The 15285-nt window shown below is 42.2% G+C and overlaps 1 protein-coding gene across 1 annotated transcript in view; it reads right to left on the bottom strand.

The window, feature by feature from the left end:
- Positions 1-1008: 1008 nt before the first annotated feature.
- LOC140132647 (uncharacterized) overlaps positions 1009-15285 on the bottom strand; it is a 70078-nt gene continuing 55801 nt past the window's right edge. The window contains exons 4-6 of the mRNA XM_072151659.1: positions 13678-13758; positions 11975-12124; positions 1009-4843 (exon numbers count right to left, since the gene is read on the bottom strand). Coding sequence (XP_072007760.1) covers positions 4697-4843; positions 11975-12124; positions 13678-13758 — 378 coding nt within the window. The 3' untranslated portion in view covers positions 1009-4696. The remainder of the gene's footprint in view (positions 4844-11974; positions 12125-13677; positions 13759-15285) is intronic.

Genomic DNA, 15285 nt, shown 5'->3' with positions numbered 1-15285 from the left:
AGCAAAATGTTGATGGTTTCCTATCTGGAGGTATAATGTTATAAAGCAGGAGGAGCTGTCATGTGCATTGAGCAGGGGAGGGAGGGGGATGGTGTGGAGAAGAGGAAGAATACATGAAGAGATACAGGCACACACAGGCTGCAGCGGCCCCTCCCCTGGGACACATCATAAGCGGCTGGCAAGGAGCCAGGTAATGTGAATTAAAAATCTCAGCAGAGATAAGTCCCCTGATGGTCTGGCAGTGACTTACTAGCATTACTTTCCTAAATCAAAATAAATCCACGTGTGTTCATGGATGGGGGATATCGACAAGTGCTGCTGTCAATTGAATGAGTGTCTGGTTTATAAAGTATTTGCATATGAATCAAATTAGTAATTATGGATCCTTGGGCAGGTGACCTTCCCAGGAGCCCTAGAGAACTATCTACTTAATTCTCCAACCATGACAGATGCTTTTCTGAGGGCACATCTAAGGATCTACTCTACAACACTTTTGGGAGCAAACGTTACATTAGGGATGCTGACCATTCTTAGCGGATATAACAAAATCCCATCGTTTTTTAAAGTTGGTTATCTTGTAACACACATTTCTGGGCATTTTCAGTGAAGAAGAAAGAAAAGGAAGGAAACATTCGTGCACCTGCGAATCTGGCACTGGAAAGGTTCCACATTGTACATGGACGGAAATGTTATTATAGATATAAAATGTGCACGGATAACGAAACATGTCCAAGGGCGTAACTAGGAAAGCAGACCTAGCAGACTTCTTAATGGGGCCTGCTTAAAAATATACATATTACACTCATATATACCCACAAATTTATACACCTATACACATAAACATGCAGTTCTTCACTCTACACACACTATACACATCACATATACACACATTGAGTGCCATATACAGACATACAGCATATATACACAAATACAGTATATATATATATATATATATATATATATATATATATATATATATATATATATATTTATATATACCATATACACATCACAGATACACATTTAAACAGCATATATACATCACATATATGTTATAGATCTTTAGTGTCAGGTTGGATGACAGGGCCCCCTAACACTGTGGGCCCCATAGCAGCTGGTACGGCTGCTACCGCTGTAGTTACATGCTTGTACATGTATTAAATATCTATGCAGTGTCCCAGTGTCAGCTGCCGTATTGGGTAGTAGGGGAAGAGCGTTGGTTATATAAGCCCTTGATTGTCTGATGCTCAGGGGGATTTTTCTTAGAAATAATCTTAGGTATATCATAAGCCACGCTGTTTTTTAGCAGCAGGCTTTGTGTTATTAGGAAGGAATTTGGTTCTCACCATTGTGGTGTCATAGATGAAATTTATTGTACCCTTGAAGGAAGGATACAAGTCTACTGTAAGACATGCCCACTTCACCACCCTAGGAGGATTACCCATGTCAGCTCCTGTCTCTGTTTCCTACATGACTCCACCTTGTGGATAGAATTTTGTTTAGCAGCTATAAGTGCTCCAGCTGCACCACCACTACATACCATCCAGGGCCTCCTCAAACAACACCGACCAGGGACGACTACCGGAGAAAGCTTCGGCTTGCACAGTGTGGCCATCAGGTTTATTGTTGCCCCTGTAGACCATGGGTCTCAAGAATTTATGGGGTTTCTAAAGGCCACAACATCCAGGGCTCTGGAGGACCTGATCAATCCTCCCAGGATCTGCTACCACTACTGTCCTCCTGCCTCCCATCCTAAAACATTTTCAGAGGTCATCTGGTTCAACCATCATCTACTCCAGAGTTTGATCTTAGGCATTACAAGGGTTGTCAAGGACTGGAACAAATGTCTTTCCAGAGACAACTCCACTCTTGTCCATGGCCCCATGCCTACACATAACATGGACAGATACTGTACTGTTTCTCGAAAACATTGCATGCTTATTTCTAATTCAATAAACTCCTTTAACAATTTTAATAAATAACACATACAACTTCATTATATAGGAATGTTTGTATAGATAAAGCTATTAGTATCTATTATTAGCCCTACATTTTTTCAGTAGTCTGCAAGTAATCAATAATACGTGCCTTTAACCCCTTAAGGACGGAGGGTTTTTCGGGTCATTTCTCGCTCTCCAACTTCAAAAATCCATAACTTTTTCATTTTTACGTGTACAGACCTGTGTGAGGGCTTATTTTGTGCGTAACAAATTTTACTTTCCCGTAATGTTATTTATTTTAACATGCCGTGTACTGCGAAGCTGAAAAAAAATTCCAAATGTGGAAAAACTGAAAAAAAAACCGCACGTTTTGTGGGCTCAGTTTTTTCGACTTTGACTGTGCACTCAAAATAACACCTCAGCTTTATTCTTTGGTTCAGTGCGATCGCGGTGATACCAAATTTATACAGGTTTTATTGTGTTTTAATACATTTTCAAAAATTAAACGAATGTGTACAAAAAAGAAAAAAAAATTTTTGCCATCTTCTGACGCTAATAACTTTTTCATACTTTGGTGCACGGAGATGTGTGAGGTGTCATTTTTTGCGAAATGATGCGACGTTTTCATTGCTACCATTTTGAGGTCTGTGCGGCAAGCACCGACCGCGGTTATTAGCGATGGGGGTTTTCTGCAATATGCAAAAACCCCCACCTTTGTATGAAGAGGACTCAGCCCATGAGCCCTCTTCACACATCCCTTATACCTCTGCGCCATAGAGCTACGGCACAGAGCGTTAAGGGGTTAATATCTAAGCAGGAGAAATATAACATATTAACAGAAGACAACACAACTTGAGGTCATTTGCAGATGGCCATGTTTCTTTTGAGAAACATATTGGGGGAGATTTATCAGAAGTGGCTGAGGTAAAACTAGTTGTCTATGGAAACCAATCAGAACTCTTCTTTAATTTTATAAACTGCTGTGGGAAAATGAAATCTGGGCTCTGATTGGTTGACTTGGGCAACTTGAACAGTTCTGCTTTCACACACTGCTGAAAAATCTCCCCTATTCTGTATGTTGGACGGATTTCATGGATTAAGCACGTCCGTATGAACAAATCACACTGCGTGGTAGCAAATTAGGATCCAGTAAGCACCTGAACAGCTGAACTCAGTCCACACATGGACGTTTTTGTTTGACGGAAATGAACATGGATGGACTCAACACTCAATGTTTGTTCGGGATGAATAACATCCTCAATGTACTCTGAGAAGTGCTGCAAGTTTTAAATATACACTCTATATAAATGATAAAATATTTCTCCTTTACTCATTGGAGGGAATTTATCATTAGGTTTTTTGGCATTGTTTTGGCACAGTTGTGGTGCACATACTGTTTGGTGACTTTCCAGTGCACCAAATGAACATAGGACACTGCAAAGTCACTTTACAGTAGACCCTGCTTGAGCCAAACTCATTATTTGCTCAGACTAGTTTTAATAATACTGAACTATATTCATGATTTGCGATTTGGCGCAAAATTTTCGTTTGGGCACATGTTTTGCCGCAAAATGACTACAGTCATCCCCTGCCATAGAAATAGGAAATAAACCACTACCAAGACCAATTGCTCATTAGACGGACATGTGCGGCAAAAAAAATACGATTTTACGACAAAAAATAAAACTAATACAACAATATACGTAGAACACAGACAACCAAGTCAAAAAGATAAATTGTAATGATAAATTCCCCCCATTGAATGGAAACTTTCAGTGTTAAAGGGAACCTGTCACCAGGAAACCCATTTTTAGCACTCCCCAAGTCCCCACAGAGCATAGTACATACACTGCCAAAGTGTTTTTGTATAAAAAATAGGTTTTACAGAAAAAAAAGTTATGTTATATTGTACCTTTCATTAGCATCTGCTGTGTGACTAGGCACTCGTCCCCTGGGAGTGGCTGGAAAGGAACAGTTCCCCCCACCCCACCCTTGGGAAACTGCTCCTCCATGTGTCCTTTTCAAATATATGAATAACTCAGCTCACCCGGGATTGGCTGTAGAGGAGCAGGGGGCGTCGCTAAGCCAAGCGATGGGCGTTTTCACTGGCAAAAATACGTTTCATTCTTAAAAAAGAAGAGACATTCTCAGGGACTGGATGAGGAAGTGACTGTAGTTGTTTCCATAGACACACAGGATTATGAAACTGCTAGCAGAAGCTGCTATTGTAGAGACTGGTGAATATTATATAGCTTATTCATGTAGCTGCATACTGTGACATGACTATTCCCACATAATATCCCCCTCTATTTATCTACTGACCAAAAATATTCCATAATTACATTAAATATAGTCATTTTAGAGGATGTGCAGATATGGCAGAACTGCCCCAATGGCAAGTGCACCTCTTGCCCTGAATACTGCTTAAAATTGTTCTGCTACATATAATCAAGTTTTTATAAATTTGTTTAGTTTAAGAAGCTGTGTCATAAACATGGGTATCCAAGTATTAGACATCCCAGAAAAAAACTTACAAAGATGGCAAGAATTTTTTCCATTATATGGGGTTCCAGAAAAACAAATTGCCATATATTGAAATGGTATCTTGAAATCCGTAGAGCTAAAAATTGATAGAGCTGAGCACGCTTTAAGAGTACAATGCGTTGGCTGAAAGTTTTCCATTGATTAGCAGAAGTTAGGTCCATATACACAAGTGGTCTTAACTATTAAGAGAACTAACGTCTCAATAAAGCCCTTCATTTGCAGTCATTAGAAACACTAAATTCTTGCCAGCAAGTTGCATAGCTGTGAAGGGTTTCAATTAGTCTGCTGATATCCCCGGAGCGCTCAGAATTCTTCTCCCCCCTTTTACTACTACCGGTAGGTTTTGGCCGTCCTGGAGTCTGGAAAGTAAATGGAAAAGCAAAATGTTAAATTTCATTCTAGATAGAAAGTTAAAAGAGAGCTTATGTCAACAGAAAAGGATACATTATTTTGGTCAAATGGGTCTATCTGATGGGACCATCAGCGATCACAAGTGGATAGTGGAACCATTCCCCCTAATAAATGGAGCAGCAGGTTAAACAGACTCCCTGCCACTCCAATAATCTTCTGTGGAACTTTCAGATATAGACAAGTGGTGTGAATATTTTCTGTAAACTTTTAAAGTTAACATTTTTCTAAAGCTCAATAAAAAATATGCAGTTGAATCAAGCCCCCTCTTCCTCAGAAACCCCCCTTCACTGTAATGGATGGTCCTGCATCCAGAGACATCATTATCCAGATCTCCTGGAGTCCAATTTATGGTTTCAATCATAGAGGAGGAGGCATTCAGAGCTCCCCAACTCTCCTCCTCGTTGACTTTATACAACCAATTTACATCTATCTTCAAAGTTGATTTTCAGGATGATATCACCAAGTTGGGCCATGAAAGAAACAAAAACTAGAAGGTGTTACTGTTTGACAATATTCTGGTAGTGGTTTATTAGGCCAATTGCTGATGACAGGTTTCCTTTAATGTACACTGTGCACACCATCTTGACAAAACAGAAATGTAGGAATTTTTTTATTAATTTACTAAACAAGAAAAACTGAAATATCACATGGTCGTGGGTATTCAGACCCTTTGCTCAATAATTTGAGTAGAAGCAGCTTTTGAGCTAGTACAGCCATGAGGCTTCTTGGGGAAACTTCAAGTCTCTCCAGAGATGCTTAATTGGGTTTAGGTCAGGGCTCTGGCTGGGCCAGTCAAGAATGGTCACAGAGTTGTTATTTTCTGTATTTTCTGCATTATCTCGGTACTTGGTCGCATTCATCTTTCATTCAATTGCTACCAGCTGTTCTCTCTCTGCCCCCATAGGCTGATGCTGCCACCACCATGTGTCACAGTTGGGATTGTATTTGCAGGTGATGAGCAGCGCCTGGTTTTCTCCACACATACCTCTTAGACTTAACACCAAAAAGAGACCAGAGAATCTTATTTCTCATAGTCCTTCATGTGTTTTTTCCACACTGTATGCGGCTTTCATATGCCTTGCAGTGAGGAGAGGCTTCCCACGGCAGACTTTGGCATAGAGCCCCGACTGGTGGAGGCTGCAGTGATAGTTGACTTTGTGGAATTTTCTCCCATCTCCCTACTGCATCTCTGGAGCTTAGCCACCGTGATCTTGGGGTTCTTATTTACCTCCCTGACCAAAGCTCTTCTCCCACAATTGCTTAGTTTGGCTGGAAGGACAGGTCGAGGAAGAGTTGTGGTTGTCCCAAACTTCTTCCATTTAAGCATCATGAAGACCACTTTGCTCTTAGGAACCTTGGTTGCAGCAGAAATTCTTTTATAACTTTGGCCAGATCTGTACCTTGCCAAAATTCTGTAGCTGAGCTCCTTGGGCAGTTCCTTAGACTTCATGATTCTCATGTGCTCTGACATGCACTGTGAGGTCTTATATAGATAGGTTCCTTTCCTAATCAAGTCCAATAAGTTTAATTAAACATACAATGAAGAAGTAGAACCATCTCAATGATGATCAGAATTAAATGTACAGAAAGTGAGTTATATATGAGTGTCACAGCAAATATCAAATATCTACATTTCTGTTTTTTGTCAAGATGGGGCGCAGAATCTACATTAATAAACAAATAAAAATAACTTTTTTGATTTCACCAATTGGCTGCAATGAAACAAAGAGTGAAACATGTAAAGGGTTCTCAATACTTTCCATACCAACTGTATATACCGTATATACTCGAGTATAAGCCGACCCGAGTATAAACCGAGACCCCTAATTTCAACACAAAAAACTGGGAAAACCTATTGACTCGAGTATAAGCCGAGGGTGGGAAATGCATTGGTTACAGCCTCCCAGTATATAGTCTGCCAGCCCCTGTAGCATACAGCCTGCCCAACCCCTGTAGTAGGTAAAAAAATAACACTGTACTCATCTTTCCGATGTCCCCCATAGGTCCTCTTCTGTCTCAGACTGTCTCAGACAGAAGAGGACCTACGGGTGACGTCAGAAAGGTATCATAGTATATAAGGCTGGAAGGAGACGCAAGTCCATCAAGTCCAACCTTCAAGAATTAAATAAATGTTTTATCCCCATAACCCGTGATATTTTTTCTCTCCAGAAAGTCATCCAGGCCTCTCTTGAACATGTACATAGAGTCGGCCATAACAACCTCCTGCGGCAGAGAGTTCCATAGTCTCACTGCTCTTACAGTAAAGAACCTTTGTCTATGGTGATGGTAAAATCGCCTCTCCTCTAGGCGTAGAGGATGCCCCCTTGTCCTGGTCACAGGCCTAGGTATAAAAAGATCTTTGGAGAGATCCTTGTACTGTCCGTTCAGGTATTTGTACATTGTAATGAGGTCTCCCCTCAGTCGTCTTTTTTCTAAACTGAATAATCCCAAATTTTGTAATCTGTCAGTGTATTCTAATCCCCCCATTCCCCTAATAATCCTGGTTGCTCTCCTCTGCACCCGTTCCAGCTCTATTATATCCTTTTTATACACTGGTGCCCAAAACTGTACACAATATTCCATGTGTGGTCTGACCAGGGATTTGTATAAGGGCAAAACTATGTCTTTATCATGAGAATCTATTCCTCTCTTGATACATCCCATTATTTTATTTGCTTTAGCAGCAGCCGCCTGGCTCTGGTCACTAAAATTAAGTTTACCATCCACCAATACCCCCAAGTCCTTTTCAGCTTCAGTTTTACTAAGTAATTGACCGTTTAGAACATAATTATACTTTTTGTTTCCATGGCCCAAGTGCATAACTTTACATTTATCTACATTAAACCTCATCAAACATTTCTCTGCCCATCCCTCAAGCTTCCACAAATCCCTCTGTAATGCTAAACTATCGACCTCAGTATTTATTACTTTACACAGCTTAGTATCATCTGCAAATATTGAAACTTGACTGTGTAAACCCACTACAAGGTCATTAATAAAAATATTAAAAAGAAGTTGCCCCAATACTGACCCCTGTGGCACTCCACTGGTAACATCAACCCAATCTGAGAATGTGCCATTAATGACCACCCTCTGTTTTCTATCACTAAGCCAATTACTTACCCAGATACACAGATTTTCTCCTATTCCCAGCAGTCTCATTTTATATACCAACCTTTTATGTGGCACGGTGTCAAATGCCTTTGAGAAGTCCAGATATACAACATCCACAGCGTCCCCCAGATCCAGTCTTGAACTTACCTCCTCGTAGAAACCAATCAGATTAGTCTGACAGGACCGATCTCTCATAAACCCATGCTGACGCTGGGTTATAAGGTTGTGCACAGTGAGATACTCCAGGATAGCATCTCTAATAAACCCCTCAAATATTTTCCCCACCACAGCAGTTAGACTTACGGGTCTGTAGTTTCCAGGATCGCTATTTGATCCTTTTTTGTATATTGGTACCACATTTGCTATGCGCCATTCCTGTGGAACATAACCAGTCCTCAGTGAATCTTCAAATATTAAAAATAACGGTCTGTCTATCACCGTACATAATTCATGCAGAACCCGGGGGTGTATGCCATCTGGCCCCGGTGATTTATCTATCTTAGTGGTTGCGAGGCGGCGCCGTACCTCTTCCTGGGTTAAACTGTTGACATTATAAAAAGAATTAACATTATTCCTCATTGTGTCTTCCACCAGGGGATTTTCCTGGGTAAAGACAGTTGAGAAGGCGACATTCAGTAGATTGGCCCTTTCCTCATCTCCTTCCACCATGACCCCCATGTTATTTCTAAGGGGACCCACACTCTCTGTTTTTAGTTTCTTATCATTTATATACTTGAAAAATAATTTGGGATTATTTTTGCTCTCCCTGGCAATATTTCTCTCAGTCTCTATTTTTGCGGCCTTTATCTGCTTTTTACAGGATTTATTTTTCTCTCTATAATCCTGTAATGCCTCATCGCTACCTTCACGTTTTAGCACCTTAAACGCTTTATCTTTCTCGCTTATTGCTTTCCTTACAAGACTAGTTAGCCACATAGGGTTTTTCTTGTTCCTTTTATGCTTTTTCCCATAAGGTATGTGTTTCTCACAGGACTTTTTCAGAATATATGAGAAAAAGTCCCATTTTTGGGGGGGGCTTTTGTCCTTGAGAGCATTATCCCAGTCTATGCCTTTAAGGTCTTCCCTTAGTTGCTGAAAATTTGCCCTCCTGAAGTTTAGAGTGTTGGTTGCCCCTTCACTAACGCTCTTAGTAAAGCGTAATACAAAATCAATGATATTATGATCACTATTCCCCAGGTTCCCCCCAACCTGTAGTTTTGATATCCTATCAGGTCTGTTAGTAAGGATAAGGTCCAGCAGTGCCCCCCCTCTTGTTGGCTCCAGGACTAGTTGCGACAGGTAATTGTCTTTTGTTGTTGACAAGAACCTGCTACCTTTGAAGGACCTGCAGGTTTCTACCCCCCAGTCAATATCTGGGTAATTGAAGTCCCCCATGATAAGTACTTCACCATGCTTTGAAGCCGCATCCATTTCACTTATCAGCATTTCCTCTGCTGCCTCCATTATATTTGGAGCCTTATAACAAACCCCTAGTAATATTTTATTTTTATTTTTCCCTCCTCTTATCTCCACCCATAGGGACTCCACATTTGCATTTGTGTTACTGATGTCATCTCGCAAGACGGGCTTGAGGCAAGAATTCACATATAAACAAACCCCTCCCCCTTTTTTATTTATACGATCCTTTCTAAAAAGACTATAACCATCTATAGTAACAGCCCAGTCATAGCTACTGTCCAGCCATGTCTCGCTGATACCCACTATATCATATTTCCGTTTCAACATCAAGAGTTCCAGTTCCTCCATTTTGTTTGTGAGGCTTCTGGCATTTGTGTACATACACTTTATATGGTTTTCCCTGTCCGTATTCCTTTTGTCCTTATTCCCCAATCTCATTCCAGCCCCCCTTCCTCCCCCATGGACTATGACCCTTCCCAGCTCTCTATGTACACCGTCTATTTGCCCTGCACAAGTGTAATTGCCCTCCCCCCAGGTCTCTAGTTTAAACACTCCTCCAACCTTCTAGCCATTTTTTCCCCTAAAACAGCGGCCCCCTCCCCATTGAGGTGCAGCCCATCCCTACTGTAGAGGCTGTAGCCCACAGAAAAGTCATCCCAGTTCTCCATGAACCCAAACCCCTCCTTCCTACACCAACTTTTGAGCCACTTATTTACCTCCTTGATCTCCCGCTGCCTTTCTGGTGTGGCACGTGGTACAGGCAGTATTTCGGAGAAAATTACCTTTGAGGTCCTTGCCCTGAGCTTATGGCCTAAATCTCTGAAATCATTTTTAAGGACCTTCCACCTACCTGTTACTTTGTCATTAGTGCCAATGTGGACCATGACCGCTGGTTCCTCACGAGCCCCTCCCAGTAATCCGTCAACCCGATCCGCAACATGCCGAACCCGAGCACCCGGCAAACAACACACTGTTCGGTATGCACGGTCTTTGTGGCAGATTGCCCTGTGTGTTCCCCTAATAATGGAATCTCCCACTACCAGCACCTGTCTGACCTTGCCTGTGCTCCCATTACCCTTCTTACTGGAGCCGACATTCCCCTGGTTGCTAGCGGCCATGTCTTTCTGCAGCATTGCTACCCCAGAGCTGATATCCCCCTCATCCACCAGCCTGGCAAACTTATTGGGGTGCACCAGATCAGGACTAGACTCTCTACAACTCTTCCCTCTACCCCGCCTTCTACATGTTACCCAACTAGCTGCCCCCTCATTCTGCACCTCCATACTTCCCTCCCCACAACCATCTTCCCCAGAGAGTTTGTGCTCCAGGAGCAGCAAACTTCGTTCCATATTATCAATTGCCCGCAGCCTTGAAACTTGCTCATTTAGATCCAGAATCTGGGCTTCCAGATGAGCAATTTTCACACACCCCACACAGCAGTATTCCCCCTCGAACGGCTGTTCAAGGAAAGCATACATGGCACAGGATGTACACCGTGTAGCAATGCCACTTATGGAGTCCATAATTCTAATGGGGATTACAATAGAAATATGCACAGAAAGAATTTACAGTCAAAGTAACACAAAACACAGAAGTTACCTGCTAAAGCCCCTCAAACTTAAGTCCTGTCTAGATAAGCAAGGTGAATGCCTCCCTATACCCCCCACACAATATACAGATTATGCAAGTAAAATACCTTTAGATCTACTTGGTTGCAATAAAAAACACACAATGAATATCAGGAAATAAAAATGTAGATGCACTTATCTATTTGTTGCAGGATCCAAAACGTACTCCTTCCCTTAAACCTAAGTCACACTTATGACACTGCACACACTTGGGATCAGTGCACACTCGCTGCCAAGCTCATACACTCACTTTGCTAATGCTTTTTTTTAAAGTTATCGGCCACAAAAATCTGCAGAGCTCACTGCACAAGATCTGGTGAGTTTTGTCTTTATTTTTTTAGTTGACTCGAGTATAAGCCAAGTTAGGGTTTTTGAGCACAAATTTTGTGTTGAAAAACTAGGCTTATACTCGAGTATATAAGGTATATATATATATATATATATATATATATATATATATATATATATATATATTTATTTATTTATTTTTTTGTGAGTATGTGTTTTTTCTTAATGGTGGACATTTTCACAGTTTTTTTAAAATTTAGATTAGTTTTTCAAGATTTCCATATCTATAAGATCCCCAGTTAAAGGAGGAAATGACCCACTGTGGGGCTGATGTCTGATTACCGCTGTACTGGGTCGCAGCTCTGATTAACCGTTTTGGGCCTGGAAATCACATGACATGACCTATTGAGCCTGTGACACTGCCAGCTCTTCTATTCACAGAATAATGCAGCGCGATGCAGTGCGGAGAGGAGAAGGCAGAAGCGGTATTAAGTCAGCGCATGAGCAGGAGAAACTGCAGTGACACCGAAAGACATCACTGCAGACTCGGGCCCCGAACCAGCTGACGTCTAAGGTTAGTAAAGCGGTCGGCATCAATCTAATACATACAAGTCAGATTTACTTTCTCACCCTATGATTTGAAGACTTCAGACAGAGGTTGTTATTGCTGTGTCTCACAAGAGTTGTTAGCCTTTTTTTCAGTTCACCAATTTCAGCGGAACCATTGATCTTCAGATTTTTTAATTGGTGCTTCAGAAAACATCCCCAATAAACCAAGTTCTGTTCAAAATAAGGAAAAGATTAAAAATAACTGTTGTGCAAGCTGTAAATTCCATAATAAATATCAATAGTCCCTAATAAACACACAATGCAGGAAGATGAAAACAATATAAAAGCTGCTCTTAAAAGGTTTTATCTGTTTTTATATGTTTTTATTACATATCCAATACCGTCCTGCAGTCTTTTGAAACACTTAAAAACTTCTGTTACTTAATCAGAGAAAATTTGGTGCGTTTCGCGCATTGAAAAAATCTACTATTTATTTAGTGGTAGATTAACCCCTAAAGCTGCTGGGTAGCGCCTATCAGTGTGTCTATGATTGTTAGGAGTTTTGCTCCTGTATTTTACTCATAAAATATTTTTTATTTTTTAACCAGATAGGGCTGTGGGGGGGGGGGGGGGGGCATTACCAGACCCCCTCTGCGCTTCAGTGTGCTTCTTACACACCCCTCTGAGCACTTCTCTCCCTACTCCTTATCTTGATCTCCCATCCCATTGTCTGCCGGAAATATTGTGGCAGCACAGTGAAGATACTCCCTGCTGCACAAATATTTCTGGCTGACAGTGGGAGAGGAGATCAAGAGAAGGAGCAGGGGAAGAAGGGCTCCGAGGGGTAATGTGCCACCAAAGCCCTTGTGCTTAATTTACATAAAAATAAAGATTGTTTATAACCTATAGTTATAATTATGCTGCTGGGAGCTACCTAAAAGAGTTAATGGTTAATCTACTACTAAGTGACAGATTTCCTTTAACCCTTTTTAATACATTTTCATACAAGTAAAAATTATGGTAATAAAAAACAGGGTTTAACAGAGGTGCCCTGTTTGTGCAGCCTGATGTTTGAAACTCGTTCAGGGAGCCCCCTGCTGATGTTATTGCCCCTGACAAACTTCAGAGTAGTAAAAGGGACTGCTAACAACATGGCTGTCTCTCTCACCGACTGCATCCCTGCCACAAGCCCCTTACCATCTGTCTAGGTGCACGATTGCAAGGGGATGGGTTAGAGATGGCACAGAAAGCCCCTCCGATCTCCATAGGACTGCAACACCAGCAGAAATAGAACCTGCTATGTAATCTGCAGACAGTCACATGGCCCGGTCACGGTCTGGCGAGACATGAAGGCCTCACCGCACCATGACCGTGCAAAATAGAAGTCAATGGAGGCCTTGAGCTAGCTGTAATTTGAGCATCTAACTCACGTCTGCCATTTATGGTCGTGTGCATGGTGTCCTAGGCTGAATCCCTGTGCAATCCCTACAGCGCGGCAGAAAGGACATTGCGCCAGTCAACTCTCTTGACTTGTTTATGTCAGTAAATGTGGATGCTTGTACTTTACATGACAAACTATGCCAATCTCAGAGCAGTCTCATCTGGGGAGTTCATCCTACGACAAATATATAAATAAATTGATAAATAGGCATTACCAATTGGTAGTGTGCGCTGCATAGCCTGACATTGTCCAATCTGAGACATGAGATAACCTAAGGACACATCCTATTTTAATGCCTATTCCACTGACACGCACATCTTATAAACAATATCAATATTTTTACCTTGAGTTGGCAACAAAATGTACCAATATCTCTGGAAACATTTAGGCAAGTAGCCTTAGACATGTGTCGGATCTCGTCTACCTAACAGAAAAAATAAATTTAATATACTGAAGCATAGACATTCATATTTATCAATGTGGTCTCTCCATAAATACAAGTATAACCTACAATTATTTTAGAGGAGAGGTGGTTCTACCATCACCATAGACAGGGGACATCCTCTACACCTAGAGGAGAGGCGGTTCTACCATCACATAAACAGTGGGCATCCTCTACACCTAGAGGAGAGGAGGTTCTACCATCACCATAGACAGGGGGCATCCTCTACACCTAAAAGAGAGGCGGTTCTATCACCATCATAGACAGGGGACATCCTCTACACCTAGAGGAGAGGAGGTTCTACCATCACCATAGACAGGGGGCATCCTCTACACCTAGAGGAGAGGCGGTTCTACCATCACTATAGACAGGGGGCATCCTCTACACCTAGAGGAGAGGCAATTCTACTATCACCACAGACAGGGGGCATCCTCTACACCTAGAGGAGAGGCAATTCTACTATCACCATAGACAGGGGGCATCCTCTACACCTAGAGGAGAGGCAATTCTACTATCACCATAGACAGGGGGCATCCTCTACACCTAGAGGAGAGGCGGTTCTACCATCACCATAGACAGGGGGCATCCTCTACACCTAGGGGAGAGGTGGTTCTACCATCACCATAGACAGGGGCATCATCTACACCTAGAGGAGAGGAGGTTCTACCATCACCATAGACAGGGGACATCCTCTACACCTAGAGGAGAGGCGTTTCTACCATTGCAATAGTTAGAGGTCATCCTATACACCTAGAGGGGAGATGGTACTACTATCGCCATAGACAGGGGGCATTCTCTATGCCTAGCGGAGAAGCAGTTGTACCATAGTCATAGATAAGGGGCATCCTCTACACCTAGAGGAGAGGCGGTTCTACCATAGACAGGGGGCATCCTCTACGCATAGTGGAGAGGTTTTTCTACCATCGCCATAAACAGGGTGCATACTGTATGCCAAGAGGAGAGGTGGTTCTACCATAGCCATAGACTGGGGCACCCACTACTGCTAGGGGAGAAGCCGTTCTACCATTGCAATATTTAGGGGGCTTCCTCTACGCCTGAAGAAGAGGCAGTTCTACCATCAACAATAGTTAGAGGGCATCCTACACCTAGAGAAGAGATGGTACTACTATCACCATAGACAGGTTCATTCTCTATGCTGAGAGGTGGTTCTACCATCACCATCAAAGGGGGCAACCTCTACACCTAGAGAAAAGTTGTTCTACCATCACTATAAATAAGGGGCATCCTCTACTCCTAGAGGAGAGGTGGTTCTGTCATCGCCATCAACAGGGGGCATCCTCTACACCTAGAGAAGAGGTGGTTCTATGATCACCATAGACAGGGGGCATCCTCTACACCTAGAGGAGAGGTGGTTCTACCATCACCATAGACATGGGGCATCCTCTACACCTAGAGGAGAGGTGATTCTACCATCGCCATAGACAAGGGGCACCCTCTACACCTAGAGGAGAGGCGGTTCTACCATCACCATAGACAGGAGGCATCCGC

Source organism: Engystomops pustulosus, chromosome 5 (genome assembly GCF_040894005.1).
Source record: "Engystomops pustulosus chromosome 5, aEngPut4.maternal, whole genome shotgun sequence".
NCBI lineage: Eukaryota > Metazoa > Chordata > Amphibia > Anura > Leptodactylidae > Engystomops > Engystomops pustulosus.
The sequence above is the reverse complement of the archived record's forward strand: the minus strand, read 5'-3'. Positions and strand labels throughout refer to the sequence as shown.